Source organism: Bombina bombina, chromosome 6 (assembly GCF_027579735.1).
Source record: "Bombina bombina isolate aBomBom1 chromosome 6, aBomBom1.pri, whole genome shotgun sequence".
In the NCBI taxonomy this organism is placed as follows: domain Eukaryota; kingdom Metazoa; phylum Chordata; class Amphibia; order Anura; family Bombinatoridae; genus Bombina; species Bombina bombina.
In genome coordinates this window covers 597,679,285-597,703,137 of record NC_069504.1, presented here as the reverse complement: position 1 = coordinate 597,703,137, position 23,853 = coordinate 597,679,285, and the positions used below count along the sequence as shown (strand labels likewise).

Below are 23,853 nucleotides of genomic sequence, written 5' to 3'. Positions count from 1 at the left end.
CAGAGGGGGCATGGACAGAGACTTCCACACCTCCTTACCTATAAAATGATCACATGACTGCCCCATTCTTAGTCTGTCCACCATATAATGTAAGAATTAGGGATGTGACCTTGGTAAGTATTGTCTAGGACAGAGCTTTCCAAACTTTTTATGTTTGTGACACACTTTTTAGACCTACATCATTTTGCGACAGTAATTCAGTTGTACTAGCAAACAGGAGGTTAAACTAACTTGTTTTAAGAGATACGGACAAATACATAAATTATATAATAACAAAATGTATTTACAAGTAACAGTATGTATGTGCAAGAATTAAAAAAGTTTAATAACACCAATAGCTACTTATTATTTAATGGTATGTATGAGGTTGATGGGATGAACACAGTTTCTGAATATTTAGTGGAATATTAGATAAAGACACTTCTCGCATTTCATCATCAAGCATTTTTAAGCTTCCACTTCCTATCCATATATCAAGAGCAGGAGCAGCAATGCACTACTAGGAGCTAGCTGCAAAAAAAACAACACTTTGACTTCTGAATTTAGCTCAGCGTTTAAGCTGCTGTCCTCAGAGCTCTACGAGTCTGACTGACTACTGCCCGTGCTGCAAACACACTGCTGTCCCACTCACTGACTACACATGCAGTCACGAGCTGATTGAGGAGACTACACGTGCAGTCACGAGCTGATTGAGGAGTCTACACATGCAGTCAGGAGCCAATGTTCCGCCAATGGGAATAGTTTCAGTTCGCACCAAGCTGCGGCAATAGGTTAAGATGATCTGTGACCCACTAGGTATCAATCACGTGTCAACCATGTGATATGCGTAGCAGGCAGGCGGAAAGTCGGAAACCAAAAAAAAAAAGTAAAAATAATTTTAAATTCAAAAACATTTGTGTTGAAGCAGGGACACACCTACACACTGCCGCCGACACACTAATGTGTCACAACACACAGTTTGGAAAGCACTGGTCTAGGATATAGGCTAAGATATAGAAATTTCTAATTGTCTTGGTCTTCCTAGACAAATACTTACCAACTTAGACGAACATAAGGTGGAAAAATAAGGAAAAAAGCATAAAAAAAGCAAAATACGCAAAAGCAAGAAAATGAGAAAAGATAGGAAGAGATTTTTTTAATCACATCCAGGCATATCTAAAAATGAATCCTCCTTCAAAAAGGCCAAGATATAGACACTATCCCAGCCAATCAAGCCCTGAGCTTCGCTAGAACAGATGATTCTCACAGATGTTTTATATATATATATATATATATATATATATATATATATATAAATACAGGACAAGCGCACTCCAAGGGACTTATCAAAAATCACTTTAATCAGTGATTAAACAGTGATCAAAGTGATTTTTGATAAGTCCCTTGGAGTGCGCTTGTCCTGTATTTCTATCTATTTTGTTTGCTGCACCCAGGGCATAAGGACTTTTGTCATTGGGAGTGCAATTTCCTGCTTTCTTATATATATATATATATATATATATATATATATATATATATATATATATATATATATATATATTTTATATATATATATATATATATATACAGTGAGGGAAAAAAGTATTTGATCCCCTGCTGATGTTATACGTTTGCCCACTGACAAAGAAATGATCAGTCTATAATTTTAACGGTACGTTTATTTGAACAGTGAGAAACATTTAAAAAAAGTTATAAATTGATTTGCATTTCAATGAGTGAAATAAGTATTTGACTCCTTTGCAAAACATGACTTAGTACTTGGTGGCAAAACCCTTGTTAGCAATCACAGAGGTCAAACATTTCTTGTAGTTGACCAGCAGGTTTGCACACATCTCAGGAGGGATTTCGTCCCACTCTTTGCAGATCCTCTCCAAGTCATTAAGGTTTCGAGGCTAACGTTTGGCAACTCTAACCTTCAGCTTCCTCCACAGATTTTCTATGGGATTAAGTTCTGGAGACTGGCTAGGCCACTCCAGGATCCTAATGTGCTTCTTCTTGAGCCACTCCTTTGTTGCCTTGGCCATGTGTTTTGGGTCATTGTCATGCTGGAATACCCATCCATGAACCATTTTCAATGCCCTGGCTGAGGGAAGGAGGTTCTCACCCAAAATTTGATGGTACATGGCCCCTTCCATCGTCCCTTTGATGCGGTGAAGTTGACCTGTCCCCTTAAAAACACCCCAAAGCATAATCACCTAGATTACGAGTTTTGCGCTAAACAGGGTGCGAAACTAACACCAAAAATGTTGCGTTATTTAACTGTCCATAGCCCTGCCATTACAAGTTATTGAAAAGCCTCCTTGTGCATGCGATATGGTGGCGTTAAGCTCCATACTGCACAAAATCCAAGGGCTGATTTGGCGTGCGGAATGAAAAATCTCTGTAACGCAACCCCATTGATGTCTATGGGGAAAAAAAAGTTACATTTAAACCTAACACCCTTACATAAACCCCTAATCTAAACACCCCTAATCCGCCGCCCCCAACATCGCCAACACCTAAATAAAGTTAGTAACCCCTAATCCGCCGCCCCTGACATCGCCAACACTAAGGAAAGTTAATAACCCCTAATCCGCCACTTCCAACATCGGCAACACTATATAAACCTATTAACCCCTAAACCTCCGGCCCCCCACATTGCCGGCACTAAATAAACCTATTAACCCCTAAACCGCCAGCCCCCCACATCGCAAAACACTAAATTAAACTATTAACCCCTAAACCTAACACCCCCTAACTTTAAATTAAAATTACAATATAACTATCTTAAAGCAAATAAAAACTTACCTGTGAAATAAAAATAAACCTAACATTAAACTATAAATTAACCTAATATAAGTATTCTAATAAAATAAAAAAATACTACCAATTAAAAACCTAAATTACAAATTTAAAAAAACCTAACACTACGAAAAAAAATAAAAAATCTAAAATTACAAAAAGTAATAAACACTACATTACAAAAAACAAAAAACACTAAGCTTACAAAAAATAATAAACGAAATTATCAAAAATAAAAACAATTACACCTAATCTAATAGCCCTATAAAAATAAAAAAACACCCCCTAAACTACAATAAACTACCAATAGCCCTTTAAAGGGCCTTTTTTAGGGCATTGCCCTAAGTTAAACAGCTCTTTTACCTGGAAAAAAATACAAAGTCCCCCCAACAGTAAAACCCACCACCCAACCAACCCCCCAAAATAAAAAACCTAACTCTAAAAAATCCTAAACTACCCATTGCCCCTAAAGGGGCATTTGTATGGGCATTGCCCTTAAAAGGGCATTCAGCTCTTTTCCAAGTGCCCATCCCTAATCTAAAAAAAAAACACCCCAAAAAGTTTTAAAAAAAACTAACACTAACCCCAGAATATCTACTCACGGTTCCTGAAGTCCGGACACCCATCTTCATCCAGGCGGCTAGAAGTCTTCATCCAGGCAGCGACAAATTCATCCATCTCGGTGCGGAGCTATCCTGTAAGTGAATCCCATCCTGCACGGAACGTCCTCGTCATACGGTAAACGCCGTACCCTGAAGATGAATGCAAGGTATCTGTTTCAAAATGGCGTACCTTGCATTCCTATTGGCTGATTTGATTCTTTAAATTCAAATCAGCCAATAGGATGAGAGCTTCTGAAATCCTATTGGCTGTTCAAAACAGCCAATAGGATGAGTTTGAACAGCCAATAGGATTTCAGTAGCTCTCATCCTATTGGCTGTTTTGAACAGCAAATAGGATTTCAGAAGCTCTCATCCTATTGGCTGATTTGAATTTAAAGAATCAAATCAGCCAATAGGAATGCAAGGTACACCATTTTGAAATGCAATCCAGGCTTTTGCAAGATGCAACAATACCTGCAACACAAATGCTACTGCATTCTACTCTGAGCCCTCCTGGATACATTACCACATGAAAAACCTGTAGGGAGGGTTTACTCACTTACACCTAGATTACGAGTTTTGCGCTATAGAGGGTGCGAAACGAATGCAACAAAAGTTGCGTTATTTCACCCTCCATAGCACTGCCATTACATTTTTTTAAAAAGCCACCTTGTGCGTGCGATATGGTGGCGATGAGCTCCATACTGCACAAAATCCAAGGGCTGAGTATACGTGCTTGTGCACGCTTTCCCTATAGACATAAATGGGGAGAAGGTGTTAGAAAAAAAACCTGAAGCACGGAATGGCAATCGCCATAACGCAACCTTATTGATATCTATTGATGTCTAAAGTTACATTTATACCTAACACCCTAACATAAACCCGCGTCTAAACATCCCTAATCTGCTGCCGCCAACATCGCCGCCACCTTAATAAAGTTATTAACCCCTAATCTGCCACTCCCGACATCGCTGCTACCTAAATAAAGTTATTAACCCCTATTCCCGCCACTCCCCGACATCGCCACTACTATAATAAGGTTATTAACCCCTATTCCCCCGCACCCCAACATCCCGCCACTATAATAAAGATATTAACTCCTATTCCGCCGCTCCCCGACATCGCCGCCACTAAATAAAGTTATTAACCCCTAAACCTCTAGCCTCCCACATCACCACCACTAAATAAACCTATTAACCCCTAAACCCCCACATCGCAAAAAAATAAATTAAACTATTAACCCCTAAACCTCACAATCCCCTAACTTTAAAATTACAATATCCCTATCTTAAAATAAATAAAAACTTACCTGTGAAATTAAAAAAACCTAAGTTTAAACTGACAACCTAACATAACTATTAGACTAAAATTAAAATAACTACAAATTAAATAAACTAAATTACACATTAAAAAAACTAACACTACTAAAAAAAAAAAAAATCTAAAATTACAAAAATTAAAAAATACTAAATTACAAAAAATAACAAACGAAATTATCCAAAATAAAAACAATTACACCTAATCTAATAACCCTATAAAAATAAAAAAGCCCCCCCAAAATAAAAAAACCTAGCCTACAATAAACTACCAATAGCCCTTAAAGGGGCCTTTTGTAGGGCATTGCCCTAAAGAAATCAGATCTTTTACCTGTAAAAAAATACAAAGACCCCCCCAACAGTAAAACCCACCACCCAACCAACCCCCCAAAATAAAAAACCTAACTCTAAAAAAATCCTAAGATACCCATTGCCCTGAAAGGGGCATTTGTATGGCTATTGCCCTTAAAAGGCCATTTAGCTCTTTTGCATTGCCCTTAAAAGGGCATTTAGCTCTTTTAAGAAAGCCCAACCCCTAATCTAAAAAAAAACTACCCCAAAAAAATTAAAAAAAAAAAACTATCACTAACCCCCGACTATCCACTTACAGTTTTTGAAGTCTGGACATCCAGGCAGCTAAGTCTTCTATCTTCATCCAGGCGGCATCTTCTATCTTCATCCTGGTGGCGTCTTCTATCTTCATGCACCGCGGAGCGGGTCCATCCTTCAAGACATCCGGCACGGAGCGTCCTCTTCATACGGTCACCACCGTATACTGAATCTTCAATGCAAGGGATCCTTTTCAAAATGGTGTCCCTTGCATTCCTATTGGCTGATTTAATTTTTTAAATTCAAATCAGCCAATAGGATGATAGCTACTGAAATCCAATAGGATGAGAGCTACTGAAATTCTTTTGGCTGATTTGAACAGCCAATAGGATGCCACCTGGATGAGGATAGAAGACGCCGTCTGGATGGATGAAGACCTCGCCGCCTGGATGAAGACTTCTCGCCGCCTGGATGTCCGCACTTCAAAAAGTGGAAAAAGTGTAAGTGGATCGTCGGGGGTTAGTGTTAGGTTGTTTGTTTGTTTTTTACTTTTTTTGGGGTGTTTTTGTTTTTTTTTAGATTAGGGTTTGGGCTTTCTTAAAAGAGCTAAATGCCCTTTTAAGGGCAATGTCCATACAAATGCCCTTTTCAGGGCAATGAGTAGCTTAGGATTTTTTTAGATTTAGGTTTTTTTATTTTGGGGGGTTGGTTGGGTGGTGGGATTTTACTGTTGGGGGGTCTTTGTATTTTTTTTACAGGGAAAAGAGCTGATTTATTTAGGGCAATGCCCTACAAAATGCTCTTTTAAGGGCTATTGATAGTTTATTGTAGGCTAGGGTTTTTTTTTTATAGGGCTATTAGATTAGGTGTAATTGTTTTTATTTTGGATAATTTTGTTTGGTATTTTTCGTAATTTAGTGTTTGTTATTTTTTTGTAATTTAGTGTTTGTTATTTTTTGTAATTTAATATAATTTTTTTTAGTAATGTTATTTTTTTTTTAATGTGTAATTTAGTTTATTTAATTGATAGTTATTTTAATTTTAGTATAATAGTTGTTAAATGCAATGTCCAGGTAATCTCTATAACAGCTGTGTCATACACTCTGCCCGTGCTTAACCCTTAAAAATTAGCACAGATTAAGACAATAAAACATAACTTTTATTTAAAAGCTTGAAATAAAATGTGCAGACCTGCATATTTCTTGTTAGAGTACTGTGTACTGTCATAAATACCTCTGACCCCTGTAGTGCGTCACTAGACGCGTTTCGCTGTAGCTTTATCGATAGTGACTGATCGGTTATTACTAACGCCCCTTCGGCGTTAGTAATGTTGGTCTAGTTCAGTTTTGGGTTAGCGCACGGCACAAGCGATAGAAAAGGCTTTCTTTAGTGTGTCTCATAGAAGTCTATGGGGAGAGGGAGTTAGTGCGTTTGCTATATCCAAAGTCCTGAAGTTAGTGTGCCTGCGTTTTTTGCTCACTACCTTTTTACTTTCAACTTGTTATACCAGCCCTAACCTGGGAGCACCATTTTTTTTTATCTTGAGTGCAGTTAGCACTCATGAGCGATAAAAATGTATCGCTCTACTTGTAATCTAGGCCTGTTTGTTTTCAAAAAATGGCTCTAATATGGGGTTTATGAGCTGGGTGTCAGCAAGTCTTGGGAGAAATGTCAATCTGCTGAACTGAGGCTGCAGAATATGGTTGGTTTTAGACTGTAGCTGAGTATTGGGAGAGTCTTTTCATGTCTTCAGTGGTCCTGAATGCCATGCTTCTGATGAATATACAGCTTAAAAGAATGGAAAACAAAAGTCACCTGAGTGAAAAACAAGCTTGTTGTATGTCAGTATCTAATGGATTGTGATAGGTGCCTATATAGAGGAATGGACATGTATTTGATGTATGCTGTTGATTACTGTTAAAGGGACAGTAAAGCTAAATCTAAAGTTTCATGATTCAGATCGCCTGCAATTTTAAACAACTTTTCAAATTACGTAATTCATCAAATTTGCTTTGTTCTCTTGGTATCCTTTATTGGCTCAGCAGCTGCAATGCACTACTGCATAGGGTTGTTGCAGCCATTTGCGCGCAAGTTAAATTTCGCTCGTATTACAAATTGAAAGTAAATGTGAACGTGTGAGCACAATCACGATTTACGCTAAAATGATTGCCGCAACCTCAGAGCTCTGGTTAACTGTAACGCTCAACAAAAAAGTGTCACAAAACACATAAAAAATACACTGCACAGTACAGTTACTCTCGTAACACAGTCTAATAAAAATGATTATAAAGATATGAGGTCTCTGATGTTACAGAAAAAAATGAACTGTAAAAGGCTTAACAGAGATACATACATACATATGTTTAAATATGCTAAGCATGTTTATATGAGTGTACATATGTATTCATGTATTTATATGTGTTTATATGCATTTACAGACATGTATACATATATAAACACATACATACATATGTCTAAATATGCTAAGCATGTTTATATGAGTGTACATATGTATTCATGTATTTATATGTGTTTATATGTATTTACAGACATTTATACATATATAAACACATACATACATATGTCTAAATATGCTAAGCATGTTTATATGAGTGTACATATGTATTCATGTATTTATATGTGTTTATATGCATTTACAGACATGTATACATATATAAACACATACATACATATGTACACACATATAGACAAATATATAAGTGTATTGGAGCCCTTAGCTGTCAAGTAGATGAAAACATGAAAAATCATATTTATGCAATATTCACATTTAATGAAGTGTTAAACTATGTACTTACTGTAAAAATAATCGCACTTTCTGGACATGGCAGAATATGTTCTATGTCTTTTTAAATAGATATTTCTAGATATATCTGTATATATCTATACCTTTTATATAAATACAGTTTTATATATATATATATATATATATATATATATATATATATACACTGCATGTATATATATATATATATATATATATATAAAGGTATAAATATATATTTGTGCAAAAATCCATCAGATTTATATTTAAATATCTATTTAAGAATAAATAGAACATATTCTGCTATGTGCAGAACATTGGATTATGAAATATGCAATATTATCTTCTTATTAAATAACCGCGATTGTATTTGCATGATATGTGGGTAGGTTTTTTTTTCATCTTTTTCGGCTCCATTGCATTCAATAAGGGAACGTGAAGTCTATTTGTTACCGCAAAGTTATGAATGAGAGAGCGCAAACTTTTAACTTTGAACTTGTAATACGAGCATGAATCTCCGGGCGCAAAAAAATACTTCTAGCAGTTTTAATGCTGGAACACGGGCGCTCCACTCGTAATCTAGCCCATAAAGTAAAAATTTAGATAATGTCAGAAAAAAATCATTGCCCCACTCAAGTTATCAGTATGTGTCATGAAGGAATTCTGGGAAATATTAGCGAAGGTAAGCAAGCAGGGAGGGCAGTGTTGTTGAATGGCGAGAGGCCTCAAAATGAATCAGTGGACCGCTGAATTATACAAACTAAAAATGTAAATATTTGCAATTATTTAGACTGCCATTATATTAAATGAGTCTATATTAATAGATTTTGTTTTGTTTATTGGCAGGATCAAAGCTGATGAGATGTGCAAATGCCTATTTATGTGAAATAATGAATACTAGTTCTTAGGCTGAAAGTAGAACGTCATGGTTACAGTGTAGATAATTCCCTTTTAAGGACATAGACAGATTGTTTTGCTTTTTTATTTGCTTTTTTTAATAATAATCTTTACCACATAAAAACCTCCTAGGGTACTAAGCCAAAGCTGAAATGTTATATAACTCATTGGCATTCTCCATTGATGAGCCTATAATTATTTTCTGTTTATTTTGTTTGATTTGATATGAGCTAGTTTGTCAGTATTGAAAGGGACTTTAAAAGGACAGTCTAGTCAGAATTCAACTTTCATGATTCAGATAGGGCATGCAAATTTAAATAACTTTCCAATTTACTTTTATCATCAAATTTGCTTTGTTCTCTTAGTATTCTTAGCTGAAAGCTAAACCTAGATAGGCTCATATGCTATTTTTGAAGCCCTTGAAGGCCACCTCTTATCTAAATGCATTTGACAGTTTTCCACAGTTAGAGGGCATTAGTCCATGTTAGTCAGTTATATGTGAAATTTTGTTAAGTGCTTTCATAATATGTGTGTGTGTGTTGATTTACCAACAATATGTAATATGACAGCTTAGTCCACCTTTATGTCTTAGGGGCAAGATGTAAAATTTCAAGCCAGAAATGCAGAAGAGAGGGACGCATGGATCCAAGCATTGAATGAGGGAGTCAACCGAGGCAAAAATAAAATCTTAGATGAGGTAAATCATTTATTCAACTTCAAATTATACAGTTTACATTTTTTTCCTAAGCAAAATGCATACTAAACTGACATTTAATAAAAATCTGCAGTTTGTATTGTTTAATTTTTTTATTTACATTTTTTTAGAAATAGAAAAATTAACTTCCATTAAAAAAAGAAAACACAAATAAATACAAAATGGAAGCTGAATATAACTGCGTCTACACGTCTGAAAATATTTTGCAATGAATGATACAGTTTTGTTTTTGTCAAATTTTCAATGATTTCCCTGACACCCCAAATAAAAGGATAATTGACCACCAACCAAACGGCTGTATATATAGATATGTTATGGATGTGCATTGTTGTTCAAACATGTGCAGTAGGAGAAAGCGAGGGAATAGGTCTTGCATCTTTTCTACTCATAAGATGGTTTAGCTGATTCAATAATTAATTATGATTTATTAAACATGTCTGTTAAATAACCATTCCTAAATTAATTTCCAATCTACCCTCTATAACTAAATATAATACTTATATTTACAAATTCATCATATTAAATGTATATGATACATGCATAGCCTTACAGGCTCACAATCCATAGGTGCTGAAATGCGTATTACCTATGAATTATTGTGTTCTGCAATAACATCCACATCTCAACTTTATAGTTATTGTAAACAATTGTTTTGCTTATGCTTATCATGAGAAGATAAATTTATATTCCTTCTTAAGAGAATATGGCACCATGGGGGCATTGTGTTGAGCTAAATAATAATGCATGTTTAAATTTCCATCATATTGTGAAACTACTCCCTCCCTGGGTGACAGATCCTTTCCAGCCCTAGAAACAAAAAGTTTCATATTAGAAAGTGCTGCTTTAAAATATTTATTTAATATGTATTATTCCTGTTTCCACATAAGATTGGTTTGAGCATTTATTCACAAGATTGAGTAGTTTGTATTCTTAGATGTTTCTTTCTGCAGTTTAATGTCTCTTTAATCTTGGACTGATTTTTGCTAAATAAAATATAGGGGGAATAATTTACCTGGTGTTAACTTGCAGGTGAAGGTGGACGACAGTTGTTTACTGGAGCATGTGACCAGAGACAGAGCAAACAAGGGAGCGGCGAAGAGAAGACCACCAACCAGAGTCCACCTCAAAGAGGCAAGTGATGAGTATACATCAGTGGAGGCAGCTTGTGTCCATAAGCACGTGTGCTTGTTCACTATTCTTAGTGTTATTTTCAGCATATCCAGACAATGAGTGTGCCCATAAAACTGACTTTCTAAAGTTACAACTGTGTTTGACATTGAATTGTGGGCAAAATTATACTTGATAGATAGATAGATAGTTCTTAAAGAGGCAATGGATGCGTCTTTTTCTACTTTTACCAAGAACATTTAACAGTAATATAGTTATGAAAACAGCTGAAATATTATGCAATATGCCTTAGTATTTACTTCCAGCACTGATATATTATATAAATGCCATGCTTGATCCTTGCAAGTTCATTATTCTGTATCTTCTGTTATAGGTGGCCCAAGCAGCCTCAGACGGGTCTTCAAGGTTAGACTTAGATGCTTTGGATAGTGGTGTTTCAAGAGCAGTGGCTTCCATCCCGGAGGATAAAGAACCTCAACAAGAGAAGGAACCTGTAAAAATTCCTATGCCACCTTCAAAAATATGTCCTTCCACTTCCAAAGATAAACTAAATACAGACACAACAGACACTGGTGCAGAAAATGCTCATCCACCATCTCCTCCTCCAAAAGGTCTCAAGGAAAGTGTCTATGCAAGGGAGAAGCTGCTATCACAAGAGGTAGAAGAGAACAAAGATGAAGTTAACCCTGGAAGTAGCAGCAGAGAAAATAATGAAGAGGTTATAAATACCCCTCCCAAACCTCCACCTAAGATTTTATCAGACAAAATGAAGATTAAGTGGGTAGGATCTGCTTCTGATCTACCAGAAGATGAAATCAAACCAGCTGAGAAAGGAAGCAAAGATAATTTGATGGAATCTGATTCTGAGAAGCTCAGAAAGTTACCAAGTCCTCACTTAAAAATCAAAACTACTGAGATGAAAACACATGACCTGAATAGCCTTACTTCTAACCTCGACCCAGAGAGACATGAAGAGACTTCTAATCTAGATGAAAAAATTCTTGAACACGGAGAAAAGACAAATGAGCTCTGCAAGGAAACAAATGCAGAAAAGGTACCTGGAAATATAAAAGAAAGCTCAAAAGAAGAGTTCATAGAGCATCAAATAATGAAAGAAGAAAAAGATGGTGACATACAGGACACCAAAGACATACCTAAAGAATCAGAGATGGGAAAGCCAAAATTACTGCTAACACCATCTCCCATTGTATCTGTAGCAACAGAAATTAACTGCCTTGCTAAAAAACTAAGGTCTTCTTCAATGGGAGATCTCCTATCAGAAGACAGTGATATCAGATCAGAACAGGAAGGCACCTTCTTACATCTCACTAAGGATCCTCTGCACCAAGTAGAGATAAGGCTGGCCCGTGGAAGAGAGAAAACAGAGACTCTTTTGAACCGGGTTCAGCAGGGGGAATTGGGGGACAGTATTGAAGGGAATGGACCAGAGGTCAATGCAGAAACCCTTCTGAATGAGGCCGTAAAACAGCTAAGAGAAGCTTCAGAGGCACTGCAGGTGCTAAAGGAGTCCAGCAAATCACCAGATATTTCTAATGCAGAGAGAAAGGATAATAAAGATCTAGTGACTTTGTACAGAAGAAGTATGCCATAACATCCTCTGTTTTTTTACTCCTTAAACTGAGATATTAAACTGCTTCAGCACTTTACCTGATATATTTTTCCCTTTTAGCTTTGCACCTTATTTTTCTTTGTACATATCTACGATGATAATATTCATCATTTGGATCAGTGTTATTACAACTGATGCTTCTGTTAATGGCAATCCTCTTAAGCACTTCATAGCATTAGCCATATGATGATACGTTATCCCTGCTTATGCAACAGTTGAAAACGAAAAGCGAGCAAACTTTGCACAGAAACTTTTAAAGGTCTTTGCATTCGTTGGGCATTCACCGCATTTGAAGAACAAACATGAAATCTATATATTATTATTTTTTTTTTGCAAAATATCATAGACTTTAATAACATAATATATTGTAATTTGATGTTATACTTTAAACCCATGCAAGATTATTTGAGAAAAAAAATATTTATATTTTAACCAAGAACAGAGAATTCTATAAAACATGTTTTTATATTCTTCTAACAAAGGTGTGAGTGGGAGGTAATATAGATAGTATCTTATAGGTCTGAGCCCTGAAATGCTCCAGTTTTGAGATGTATATTATTTAATGCCTTTGCTTCCAGACTCCTTGTCAGCCTTCTCCCTCCTACAATGCCTCCAACAGCTGTTTGATTCTGTGCAATAGAACTACCGTCCTGGAATTTAAATTGCTTCAGCTTGTAAATCAGTGTAGAGTATGACTATTCATTTCCACTAACCAAACATATTCTACTGAAATCAAGCTTCTTCCCACATGTAATATTGATTAAGAAGTCTGAGACTTTCTTCCTGTTTAGTGAACAAATAAATATAATGACTTCTGATGGTTCCCTCCTAATGGACCAACACCATGAACAACTGCACAGTTCTAAATAGTCATCTCAAGCAGACCAGTGTATAACCTGTTTTTTGTACTTTTTATAGAATCTACAGCTTGTTTAAATAAATAAAATGACTTAAATTGACAAAGTCAGTGTTTGTGATTCAGGGTATTGAAGCAAGATGGGGTATAACAGTCTCTGTACAAGTGGGACATGGTGAATTATACCTGAAATTAAAAACAGAGTTGGATCTGGAAGGAGTGATAATTTACATTACAGTGTTGTTTTAGTTAACCCCTTAAGGATCGGGCATTTCAGACTAAAACTTCCCCAAAAGACCAGAGCATTTTTGCCATCACTCCATTTAAACAGAAATATAGCCTTGTTTTTTTTGGTTTTTTTTTATTTACCTATCAAAACTATATATATATTTTTTTTTTTAATAGACAACCCAAAGTATTGATCTAGGCCCATTTTGGTATATTTCATTCCACCATTCCACTGTCAAATGCGATCAAATAAAAAAAATGTTAACTTTTTCACAAACTTTAGGTTTCTCACTGAAATTATTTTCAGAAATAGCAGACTTATATGGCTTTGCTATTGCTTTTTGGTAATTAAAAGGCTGATAATTGCAGCTGTGCACCATACTTTTATTATTCCCAGCAGTGAAAGGGTTAATCAGGTAGCTTGTAAGGTTAATTTTAGCTTTAGTGTAGAGATTACCCTCCCACCTGACACTTCCCACCCCGTGATCCCTACTTGATCCCTCACAAACAGCTCTCTTCCCTCCCACAACCCCCACTGGTCACCCCCATCTTAAGTACTGGCAGACAGTCAGTTTTTTTTTCATTATTATTATTTTCTTCTTCAGTGCATGATTACCCCCTTACCTTCCCACCTCCGTGATCCCTCCCAAAAAGCTCTCTATTCCTCCCCCGCTAACTATTTTCCAGCAGTCTGCCAGTACCCAGTTTTCTATGATTTTTCTTTTTTGTTGAATAATAAAAAAAAACAAATAAAAACCATTTTTTTATGTAGTGTAGCTGCCCACCCCCTCAATTACCCCACCTCCCCCTCAGCGGTCTTTTCCCCTACCCTGTATTTCCCCCTATCTACTCTAGGACCCTCCTACCCTCTCTCCCGCTCTCTGTATTTATTTTTTCGCAAGTGTAGTGGTCTCACCCGTTCCCGCCCCTCCCCCCTCTCCAGTGATGTGTGTTGTTAAACTAAAAAAAAGTCTTAGCATATTTGGTTTCTGATTCATGCTGTGTAATTGTTCATTGAAATTTTTGCTAATTATTATTGTCCGTAATTTTTTTTGTCAAGAAAGGTTGCACCCCTAGGGGCCGAATTATCAATGTGTGGACTACAGCGGATCATGTCCGCCGAACATCAATAAATGCAGATAGCATGCAATGTCGGCATTTATCATTGCATAAGCATTTCACTAGAGACCGCTGCTCGATTAACTCCTGTTTCTCCAACATAGGTGTGTCCGGTCCACGGCGTCATCCTTACTTGTGGGATATTCTCTTCCCCAACAGGAAATGGCAAAGAGCCCAGCAAAGCTGGTCACATGATCCCTCCTAGGCTCCGCCTACCCCAGTCATTCTCTTTGCCGTTGTACAGGCAACATCTCCACGGAGATGGCTTAGAGTTTTTTAGTGTTTAACTGTAGTTTTTATTATTCAATCAAGAGTTTGTTATTTTGAAATAGTGCTGGTATGTACTATTTACTCAGAAACAGAAAAGAGATGAAGATTTCTGTTTGTATGAGGAAAATGATTTTAGCAACCGTCACTAAAATCCATGGCTGTTCCACACAGGACTGTTGAGAGCAATTAACTTCAGTTGGGGGAACAGTGTGCAGTCTCTTGCTGCTTGAGGTATGACACATTCTAACAAGACGATGTAATGCTGGAAGCTGTCATTTTCCCTATGGGATCCGGTAAGCCATGTTTATTACGATCGTAAATAAGGGCTTCACAAGGGCTTATTAAAACTGTAGACTTTTTTTGGGCTAAATCGATTCATTATTAACACATATTTAGCCTTGAGGAATCATTTTATCTGGGTATTTTGATATAATAATATCGGCAGGCACTGGTTTAGACACCTTATTCTTTAGGGGCTTTCCCAAAGCATAAGCAGAGCCTCATTTTCGCGCCGGTGTTGCGCACTTGTTTTTGAGAGGCATGGCATGCAGTCGCATGTGAGAGGAGCTCTGATACTTAGAAAAGACTTTCTGAAGGCGTCATTTGGTATCGTATTCCCCTTTGGGCTTGGTTGGGTCTCAGCAAAGCAGATACCAGGGACTGTAAAGGGGTTAAAGTTAAAAACGGCTCCGGTTCCGTTATTTTAAGGGTTAAAGCTTCCAAATTTGGTGTGCAATACTTTTAAGGCTTTAAGACACTGTGGTGAAAATTTGGTGAATTTTGAACAATTCCTTCATGTTTTTCGCAATTGCAGTAATAAAGTGTGTTCAGTTTAAAATTTAAAGTGACAGTAACGGTTTTATTTTAAAACGTTTTTTGTACTTTGTTATCAAGTTTATGCCTGTTTAACATGTCTGAACTACCAGATAGACTGTGTTCTGAATGTGGGGAAGCCAGGATTCCTATTCATTTAAATAAATGTGATTTATGTGATAATGACAATGATGCCCAAGATGATTCCTCAAGTGAGGGGAGTAAGCATGGTACTGCATCATTCCCTCCTTCGTCTACACGAGTCTTGCCCACTCAGGAGGCCCCTAGTACATCTAGCGCGCCAATACTCCTTACTATGCAACAATTAACGGCTGTAATGGATAATTCTGTCAAAAACATTTTAGCCAAAATGAACACTTATCAGCGTAAGCGCGGCTGCTCTGTTTTAGATACTGAAGAGCATGACGACGCTGATAATAATATTTCTGAAGGGCCCCTAACCCAGTCTGATGGGGCCAGGGAGGTTTTGTCTGAGGGAGAAATTACTGATTCAGGGAACATTTCTCAACAGGCTGAACCTGATGTGATTGCATTTAAATTTAAGTTGGAACATCTCCGCATTCTGCTTAAGGAGGTATTATCCACTCTGGATGATTGTGACAAGTTGGTCATCCCAGAGAAACTTTGTAAAATGGACAAGTTCCTAGAGGTGCCGGGGCTCCCAGAAGCTTTTCCTATACCCAAGCGGGTGGCGGACATTGTTAATAAAGAATGGGAAAGGCCCGGTATTCCTTTCGTCCCTCCCCCCATATTTAAAAAATTGTTTCCTATGGTCGACCCCAGAAAGGACTTATGGCAGACAGTCCCCAAGGTCGAGGGAGCGGTTTCCACTTTAAACAAACGCACCACTATACCCATAGAGGATAGTTGTGCTTTCAAAGATCCTATGGATAAAAAATTAGAAGGTTTGCTTAAAAAAATGTTTGTTCAGCAAGGTTACCTTCTACAACCAATTTCATGCATTGTCCCTGTCGCTACAGCCGCATGTTTCTGGTTCGATGATCTGATAAGAGCGGTCGATAGTGATTCTCCTCCTTTGGAGGAGATTATGGACAGAATCAATGCTCTCAAATTGGCTAATTCTTTCACCCTAGACGCCACTTTGCAATTGGCTAGGTTAGCGGCTAAGAATTCTGGGTTTGCTATTGTGGCGTGCAGAGCGCTTTGGTTGAAATCTTGGTCGGCTGATGCGTCTTCCAAGAACAAGCTACTTAACATTCCTTTCAAGGGGAAAACGCTGTTTGGCCCTGACTTGAAAGAGATTATCTCTGATATCACTGGGGGTAAGGGCCACGCCCTTCCTCAGGATCGGCCTTTCAAAGCAAAAAATAAACCTAATTTTCGTCCCTTTCGTAGAAACGGACCAGCCCAAGGTGCTACGTCCTCTAAGCAAGAGGGTAATACTTCTCAAGCCAAGCCAGCTTGGAGACCAATGCAAGGCTGGAACAAGGGAAAGCAGGCCAAGAAACCTGCCACTGCTACCAAGACAGCATGAAATGTTGGCCCCCGATCCGGGACCGGATCTGGTGGGGGGCAGACTCTCTCTCTTCGCTCAGGCTTGGGCAAGAGATGTTCTGGATCCTTGGGCGCTAGAAATAGTCTCCCAAGGTTATCTTCTGGAATTCAAGGGACTTCCCCCAAGGGGGAGGTTCCACAGGTCTCAGTTGTCTTCAGACCACATAAAAAGACAGGCATTCTTACATTGTGTAGAAGACCTGTTAAAAATGGGAGTGATTCATCCTGTTCCATTAAGAGAACAAGGGATGGGGTTCTACTCCAATCTGTTCATAGTTCCCAAAAAAGAGGGAACGTTCAGACCAATCTTAGATCTCAAGATCTTAAACAAGTTTCTCAAGGTTCCATCGTTCAAGATGGAAACCATTCGAACTATTCTTCCTTCCATCCAGGAAGGTCAATTCATGACCACGGTGGATTTAAAGGATGCGTATCTACATATTCCTATCCACAAGGAACATCATCGGTTCCTAAGGTTCGCATTCCTGGACAAACATTACCAGTTCGTGGCGCTTCCTTTCGGATTAGCCACTGCTCCAAGGATTTCCACAAAGGTACTAGGGTCCCTTCTAGCTGTGCTAAGACCAAGGGGCATTGCTGTAGTACCTTACTTGGACGACATTCTGATTCAAGCGTCGTCCCTTCCTCAAGCAAAGGCTCACACGGACATTGTCCTGGCCTTTCTCAGATCTCACGGATGGAAAGTGAACGTGGAAAAGAGTTCTCTATCCCCGTTAACAAGGGTTCCCTTCTTGGGAACAATAATAGACTCCTTAGAAATGAGGATTTTTCTGACAGAGGCCAGAAAAACAAAGCTTCTAGACTCTTGTCGGATACTTCATTCCGTTCCTCTTCCTTCCATAGCTCAGTGCATGGAAGTGATCGGGTTGATGGTAGCGGCAATGGACATAGTTCCTTTTGCGCGCATTCATCTAAGACCATTACAACTGTGCATGCTCAGTCAGTGGAATGGGGACTATACAGACTTGTCTCCGAAGATACAAGTAAATCAGAGGACCAGAGACTCACTCCGTTGGTGGCTGTCCCTGGACAACCTGTCACAAGGGATGACATTCCGCAGACCAGAGTGGGTCATTGTCACGACCGACGCCAGTCTGATGGGCTGGGGCGCGGTCTGGGGATCCCTGAAAGCTCAGGGTCTTTGGTCTCGGGAAGAATCTCTTCTACCGATAAATATTCTGGAACTGAGAGCGATATTCAATGCTCTCAAGGCTTGGCCTCAGCTAGCGAGGGCCAAGTTCATACGGTTTCAATCAGACAACATGACAACTGTTGCGTACATCAACCATCAGGGGGGAACAAGGAGTTCCCTAGCGATGGAAGAAGTGACCAAAATCATTCTATGGGCGGAGTCTCACTCCTGCCACCTGTCTGCTATCCACATCCCAGGAGTGGAAAATTGGGAAGCGGATTTTCTGAGTCGTCAGACATTGCATCCGGGGGAGTGGGAACTCCATCCGGAAATCTTTGCCCAAGTCACTCAGCTGTGGGGCATTCCAGACATGGATCTGATGGCCTCTCGTCAGAACTTCAGAGTTCCTTGCTACGGGTCCAGATCCAGGGATCCCAAGGCGGCTCTAGTGGATGCACTAGTAGCACCTTGGACCTTCAAACTAGCTTATGTGTTCCCGCCGTTTCCTCTCATCCCCAGGCTGGTAGCCAGGATCAATCAGGAGAGGGCGTCGGTGATCTTGATAGCTCCTGCGTGGCCACGCAGGACTTGGTATGCAGATCTGGTGAATATGTCATCGGCTCCACCTTGGAAGCTACCTTTGAGACGAGACCTTCTTGTTCAGGGTCCGTTCGAACATCCGAATCTGGTTTCACTCCAGCTGACTGCTTGGAGATTGAACGCTTGATTTTATCGAAGCGAGGGTTCTCAGATTCTGTTATTGATACTCTTGTTCAGGCCAGAAAGCCTGTAACTAGAAAGATTTACCACAAAATTTGGAAAAAATATATCTGTTGGTGTGAATCTAAAGGATTCTCTTGGGACAAGGTTAAGATTCCTAGGATTCTATCCTTCCTTCAAGAAGGATTGGAAAAAGGATTATCTGCAAGTTCCCTGAAGGGACAGATTTCTGCCTTGTCGGTGTTACTTCACAAAAAACTGGCTGCTGTGCCAGATGTTCAAGCCTTTGTTCAGGCTCTGGTTAGAATTAAGCCTGTTTACAAACCTTTGACTCCTCCTTGGAGTCTCAATTTAGTTCTTTCAGTTCTTCAGGGGGTTCCGTTTGAACCCTTGCATTCCGTTGATATTAAGTTATTATCTTGGAAAGTTTTGTTTTTAGTTGCAATTTCTTCTGCTAGAAGAGTTTCAGAATTATCTGCTCTGCAGTGTTCTCCTCCTTATCTGGTGTTCCATGCAGATAAGGTGGTTTTACGTACTAAACCTGGTTTTCTTCCAAAAGTTGTTTCTAACAAAAACATTAACCAGGAGATTATCGTACCTTCTCTGTGTCCGAAACCAGTTTCAAAGAAGGAACGTTTGTTGCACAACTTGGATGTTGTTCGCGCTCTAAAATTCTATTTAGATGCTACAAAGGATTTTAGACAAACATCTTCCTTGTTTGTTGTTTATTCTGGTAAAAGGAGAGGTCAAAAAGCAACTTCTACCTCTCTCTCTTTTTGGATTAAAAGCATCATCAGATTGGCTTACGAGACTGCCGGACGGCAGCCTCCCGAAAGAATCACAGCTCATTCCACTAGGGCTGTGGCTTCCACATGGGCCTTCAAGAACGAGGCTTCTGTTGATCAGATATGTAGGGCAGCGACTTGGTCTTCACTGCACACTTTTACCAAATTTTACAAGTTTGATACTTTTGCTTCTTCTGAGGCTATTTTTGGGAGAAAGGTTTTGCAAGCCGTGGTGCCTTCCATTTAGGTGACCTGATTTGCTCCCTCCCTTCATCCGTGTCCTAAAGCTTTGGTATTGGTTCCCACAAGTAAGGATGACGCCGTGGACCGGACACACCTATGTTGGAGAAAACAGAATTTATGTTTACCTGATAAATTACTTTCTCCAACGGTGTGTCCGGTCCACGGCCCGCCCTGGTTTTTTTAATTAGGTCTGATAATTTATTTTCTTTAACTACAGTCACCACGGTACCATATGGTTTCTCCTATGCAAATATTCCTCCTTAACGTCGGTCGAATGACTGGGGTAGGCGGAGCCTAGGAGGGATCATGTGACCAGCTTTGCTGGGCTCTTTGCCATTTCCTGTTGGGGAAGAGAATATCCCACAAGTAAGGATGACGCCGTGGACCGGACACACCGTTGGAGAAAGTAATTTATCAGGTAAACATAAATTCTGTTTTCCGGCGAGCCTGAAGCTGCATCCAGCTCCATACGGAGCTTCATGAATCGGCCCCCTAGTGTCATTACACACAAGCCATTTTTGTGGGGGTTGAGGTTGGTCACCTGCTAATTACACATTGTAGCATGAGGGTTTTAACTATGTTGCCACCCTGTTACATTGTGTGTGTGTCTATCTTTATTAATTCCCAGGTTGGGCACTTTTTATAGCACTTCAGTGGTGATGCATAGAAAAAAATAGATCCTTTGTTCTAGGCTATTATTATTTATTGGCATGAGAGGACAGGAAATTTTAATATAAAACAAAGATTATAAAGCACTAATAAATAATTAACTGATAAATTTATAACAAACTTAGTCAAATTATTTAAATTATAGACAAGTCTGCAGGTTACCATTATTATATAAAGCTATAGTTTATGTTTATTTCTTTTTCTAAATCAATTCATTCTTAAAGTGATGGTAAACTTTAAATAATCAAATGCCATAAATGTAATCTTTTCCATTAAAAAAGTATATGTGTACCTTTTTTGTTTTTAATCCATCTGTGAAAGGGTTATATTAGTGCATATAATAATGCTTCTATTGCAATGATTTGCCGGCCCACATGAATGAACTCTTTTTTTTTTTTTATGACAGTTCCAGTGAACATCCAATCAACATGTGTGTCACATGTTGCTGTAAAGCCCATGTAGAGAGTGGGTTGGACTGCTCCATACATCACAACCCAGCCAAATGAGGAAATGAAGGGGGGTGGAGAAACAGACAATACCAATTAGGATTATAAATCTTTTATTATAAAAAAAAATAAAAAATATATATATATATATATATATATATATATATATATATATATATATATACACTTTAAAAAAATAATTATGTGGTTTTACTTGCAAACTTATATATTTTTTATTGCAACATTCTTATAGTCTGAAATTTATCATCACTTTAAAGGGACAGTATACACCACTTTTTATATACCTGCATGTAATAGACACTACTATAAAGAATAATATGCACAGATACTGATGTAAAAATCCAGTATAAAACTGTTTAAAAACTTACTTAGAAGCTCTCAGTTTAGCTCTGTTAAAAAGGTAGCTAGAACACCCACTGCAAGGGGGAAATATCAATTTCGTATAAATAAATGCAAAGACTGGTCAAAATAATTATTTAAAATCTAATGTCAATATAGCATGATGTGAAATCCTATTTAACAACACACTGCAAAGATAATGCCATATTTACAATACTAGCTATTGTTTAGTAAAGTAACCACAAAGCACATGAGTTGAGGTTTAGTTGAAATTTGAGCTTAAGATCAAATAGGAAAATATATAGGGAACAAATAAACACCTTTAATTATATTATTGTGCCATTATATATTAATTTATCGACCAAGTGGGAGGTACTATTAGGACAGAAGATACTATTGGTCTCTATATATGTGTTTAACTTGTATTATAGTATCTCTTTGAGTACAAACATGATAGGTTCTAATAAATATTAAATACAAGATCCTAGGGGATATATTGAAATTTAGATATGTAAATCGGATCAGGGAGTGTTCATAGGGGCTCTTCACTATCCAGGAGGATGGTTCAATTATTAACTTTAATGTTTCATTTTATTTGTAGTTATTGCTTATTATTTATATTTTAGTTTTATTTTTTATCGCCATAACTCTAGTAGATTAGAGGTGTTTAATAGCATTTATTGCGGAGTGTTGTGAAATAGGAATCCAAATCCTGTTATATGGATAACTTTGCCCAAATACTAAGTAACTTTACTAAACAATAGCTAGTATTGTAAATTTGGCATTATCTTTGCAGTGTGTTGTTAAATAGGATTTCACATCATGCTATATTGACATTAGATTTTAAATAATTATTTTGACCGGTCTTTGCATTTATTTATACGAAATTGACATGAATTGATATCAGTTTGACGTAGGGTGGGCGCGTACCTATACGCTGTCTCAAAAGTACAGCTGGTAAGGTGGGCGTACATCAAGCCTCTGACGAAGCGGATGTTTTTCGTGAAACGTGTAAGGCCACGCCCACCTTACGTCACTCGTGAACTACACGCTGTTTAGGAGATCTGTACTGCACGCTGAATAGGAGGTTCATGCTGCAGCTGCTCCCGGCGTTTTCTCATCAGCTTTGGAGCAGTGAGTTTGTCCTGATATTAGTGACATCCATAATTGTAACCAATGGACTAACACTTATCTTGGATATCACTGGAGACATTATCAGTGAGGAGACCTTCCGACTACATTGGGAGCAGTTACCAATTATAAGTGGGGACACTTTAAGATCCGTCTGCCAAAACTTACCTCATTAGATTGGGGTTACACTTGTGAGTAGGAATTACTCTAAGTTGCCATTATTTTTATATACCATTGTTTTATTGTATTAAATTGTTTTGCACTATGAGAGGTGTATCTGTGCGCTTGTTTTTTTAGATTCCTGCAGCTGTACCATTTTACTCAAATTGAACCTTGAGTTGTTTTGTGACGAGCAGCATTGAACACCATCTTTGAAACTCTATTACATCTGATCATCAGAAGGATACAACTTTTTTATTTATTTTCCATTTGGGATATTTTAGAGTGTGACAAGTATGTGAATTATTATTAACTCTTTTTTCTGATTGTATCTTGTTTTTTTCTTTTTTATAGTAATAGGTCTTAGCATTACAGCATCTTATATATAACATCTCATTGAGAGTGTGCGCTGCCTTGGCTTACAGTGTTGATACTCATTCTGTTGAGTTCACCTTTGTGGTCTTTTGTATTCTAATACATATATATATATATACACACACACACATACTGTACATAATTAGTATAACCATAGCTAAGTTTACATTATGTATATTTCTCCTGTTAAGTGTGGTCAGTCCACGGGTCATCATTACTTCTGGGATATTAACTCCTCCCAACAGGAAGTGCAAGAGGATCACCCAAGCAGAGCTGCTATATAGCTCCTCCCCTCTACGTCACACCCAGTCATTCTCTTGCACCCAACTAATAGATAGGATGTGTGAGAGGACTGTGGTGATTATACTTAGTTTTTATATCTTCAATCAAAAGTTTGTTATTTTAAAACAGCACCGGAGTGTGTTGTTCCTTCTCAGGTAGGATTTGAAGAAGAATCTACCTGTGTTTTTGGATGATTTTAGCCGGCGTAGCTAAAATTCATTTTGCTGTTCTCGGCCATTCTGAGGAGTGAGGTAAACTTCAGATCAGGGGACAGCGGGCAGGTTCACCTGCAAAGAGGTATGTTGCAG

General features: G+C 38.0%; 1 protein-coding gene across 1 annotated transcript in view; it reads left to right on the top strand.

Annotated features, from left to right (window-relative positions):
* Window positions 1-13,363, top strand: part of PLEKHO2 (pleckstrin homology domain containing O2) — a 177,183-nt gene extending 163,820 nt beyond the window's left edge. Inside the window, exons 4-6 of the mRNA XM_053717588.1 lie at window positions 9,520-9,624; window positions 10,672-10,773; window positions 11,144-13,363. Of these exons, the coding sequence (XP_053573563.1) occupies window positions 9,520-9,624; window positions 10,672-10,773; window positions 11,144-12,382 (1,446 nt within the window). The 3' untranslated portion in view covers window positions 12,383-13,363. The remainder of the gene's footprint in view (window positions 1-9,519; window positions 9,625-10,671; window positions 10,774-11,143) is intronic.
* Window positions 13,364-23,853: the final 10,490 nt, after the last annotated feature.